We start from the raw sequence: 2,584 nt of genomic DNA, 5'->3' as shown, positions 1-2,584 counted from the left end.
TGTGGCCCTTCCCGAGAAGCTTAAGGCCCCGACCTGCAGCTCACTGGCTTGGTACCGTAAAGTGTGTCCTCCTGAGGAGTGCTTTTGGGGGTGCCTGGTTGTCTTAAGGTGTGACCCTCCTCAGGAAGGTGTGTCACCCCTTCTTTAGTAACTTTTTGTGTGCTTTTGGGGGGCGCTTCGTTTGGGCGTTTAGTGTGTTAAGGTGTGACCCTCCCCGAAAGTTTTCTGCCCGAGAAAACACATTTCACAATGAACGTCAGTGTTGTGACTGGGGAGCCGGGCGGAGACCCGTCTGCTCCCTTAATGGATTTTTTGGAGGGCTTTAGAGCCAGACCTTGCATGGCAGGATTAGAGTGGGCAAGGGACCACTGGCATAGTGCACAAAGCATTATAGACCGGGTCTCGGTTTTGCGGACAAAAGCAAAATCCAAACCTGGGAGGGGAAAAGTGGCTGTGTGCACTGTCCTGGGGGCAGCTCTGGCAGCTGCTATACAGGAGAGGGCTGCTCGGCACTGCAAGGAGACGGCAGCGATCGAGTCTTTAAAGGGGCTGGTGCAGACCCTGCAGATCCGTATCGCAGACCTGCGGGGGCAACTAGAAGATGAAAAAGCACGTAGTGAAAGTTTGCAGCAAGTTTTAGAGGATGTGCTATCGCGAGACTCTAGCACGCCGGTCCCTGTCACAGCCACGCCGGTCCCAGCAGCCACTCCGGTCCCTGCCACAGCTTCACTGGTCCCAGCAGTCACGCCGGTCCCTGCCCCGACTGTGCCAGTCCCGGCAGCCGCACCGGTCCCTGCCCCAGTTCTTGCTGGTGTCACGGCTAGTGTCGTCGCTCCCTCAGAACTCAGAAGGGAGCCTGCAGCAACATTGAGCCGAGCTGACACTGCGGTCTGTGTTCGCCCCTTAATAAAAACTGAATATACATATGAAGGTGGCCAGGATGAGGCCCCCCKTGTAACAACTAAAGAAGTGCCTTTTACACCTATGGAACTGGCTAAACTGAAAAGGGAATTTGGCCGCCGCCCTGGTGAATCAGAAACTGAGTATGTCTTCCGTGTTTCCTTAAGTGGGGGGGACCAGATCTCACTCAGTGAGAAAGAAGCAGAGGGATACTGGGGTCCTAGTGTGTTCCTCACCACGGGAGACAACAGGGCACCATGGTCTCTGACCCAGAGGGCAGCATATTGGGCTGGTGGTCTAGATCCCTTGGAGAGAGGTGATCCCCTCACCATAGAAGGAACCACAGACCAGCTGCTACAGAGCATTCATAAGGCTGCTTGCCTACAAATGATGTATGATCGCAAGCTAGTCCCTTTCCAGGAATCACCCATGATGGTCTCAGTAGATGCCAAGAAAATGACTCCCCTAAATCGGGGGCTTCCTGACTCTCTAAAATTTTTGGTATTCAATTACAGGGAAAGTTAGAGGCTTTAGCCCCCTTAAAGAGAATCATCACTGCTCTGAGAGGTACCACTTCCTCTCCTGAAGGGGATACCCTGGCACGAGAAAACAAGATCTGGACCTGGTGAGACATCGCCCGGGAATTAATCAATTTTGGGAAAAAATACGGTCCTGTAAAATCAGCTGTAAGCCAACCAGAGACTTGTGGGGTGAGGCATACCCGTCTCAGCCCAAGGGTATCAACCAGACTGTCATCCAGGATTCCTCCCCGCTCCAATCTAGGTGGAAGGGAGCACCTACTCACAAGGCAAGCTATATGGGCACAGGGGTGGAGGAAGGGAGTCCCAAAAAGGGTGATGGATGGTCTCCCCACAGACAAATTGGAAAAGGTGGTGGCTGTATGGCCAGAAAATATGTTCAAAGGACCGAGCATGGGAAAGTGTGTTAGGAGCCCTAGCACACTCCCCTTTAATCGAAGTAGGTGGGGAAGAAGGTGTGATAATGAAACTAAAGCGGGTAGACTAAAAGCTCCGTATCCTTTTGGGAGGTGGGAGCACAACAGCTGGTTTAAATGTAGAATCCAGTAAAAAATCACGGGGTGGCACAGAGAGCTTCAGTAAATGGTATGGGAAGGGACYGCCAAATTGCTAAGCATTCAGGAAAGGAGCACCTTGGGTCAGGAGGGTGACACACCTCTCTCCAGTCTGTCTTCCTATCCTGTCTCTACCTATACTGACTCCTTTGCTGTCTTTAAGGGCGGTACTGAATGGCTCCCATTTTTTAGAACACAATGAGTGGGAAGTGAATGGCTGCCCCAATGCTTTTGTTAATGCTTTTTATCCTCAAGCACCCACAACCCTGCCTGTTTGCGCTAGCCGGGACACACCCCAGCAACCAACCCATCCTTCTCTCCTGGACAGCTGCTGCTGGTAGAACTCCTAACCATCAGAACAGTGCTGTTAGTGCTTGAACACTTTGAACAAACACACCTGGAGGGCAAGAGATGCCTGTGGAAAAGTGTGGATTAAAGGAAAAGTAAGCGGGCCCATGTCCCAGTCCAAACCTAGGATTCCTGGAACTGGGACCCATTCTCTTGACTACCTGGGGGACCCTGAGTGAAGCATATTCTGTTATGTTGATTTCGTGTTTAATCCATTTAGTTCACCATGCTATTGGGAAAATG

General features: G+C 51.7%; 1 protein-coding gene across 1 annotated transcript; it reads left to right on the top strand.

Annotated features, from left to right (window-relative positions):
- Positions 1–249: 249 nt before the first annotated feature.
- LOC130574298 (uncharacterized) lies at positions 250–2,249 on the top strand. Its single transcript, XM_057367439.1, is given in 2 exon segments — positions 250–1,393; positions 1,396–2,249. Coding segments are annotated over 2 exon segments (1,737 nt in total). The 3' UTR covers positions 1,989–2,249.
- The last annotated feature ends 335 nt before the right edge of the window (positions 2,250–2,584 follow it).

This window comes from Malurus melanocephalus, unplaced genomic scaffold (assembly GCF_030028575.1).
Source record: "Malurus melanocephalus ecotype Western Australia unplaced genomic scaffold, MMel_1.1 scaffold_78, whole genome shotgun sequence".
Classification (NCBI taxonomy): Eukaryota; Metazoa; Chordata; class Aves; order Passeriformes; family Maluridae; genus Malurus; species Malurus melanocephalus.
The sequence above is the reverse complement of the archived record's forward strand: the minus strand, read 5'-3'. Positions and strand labels throughout refer to the sequence as shown.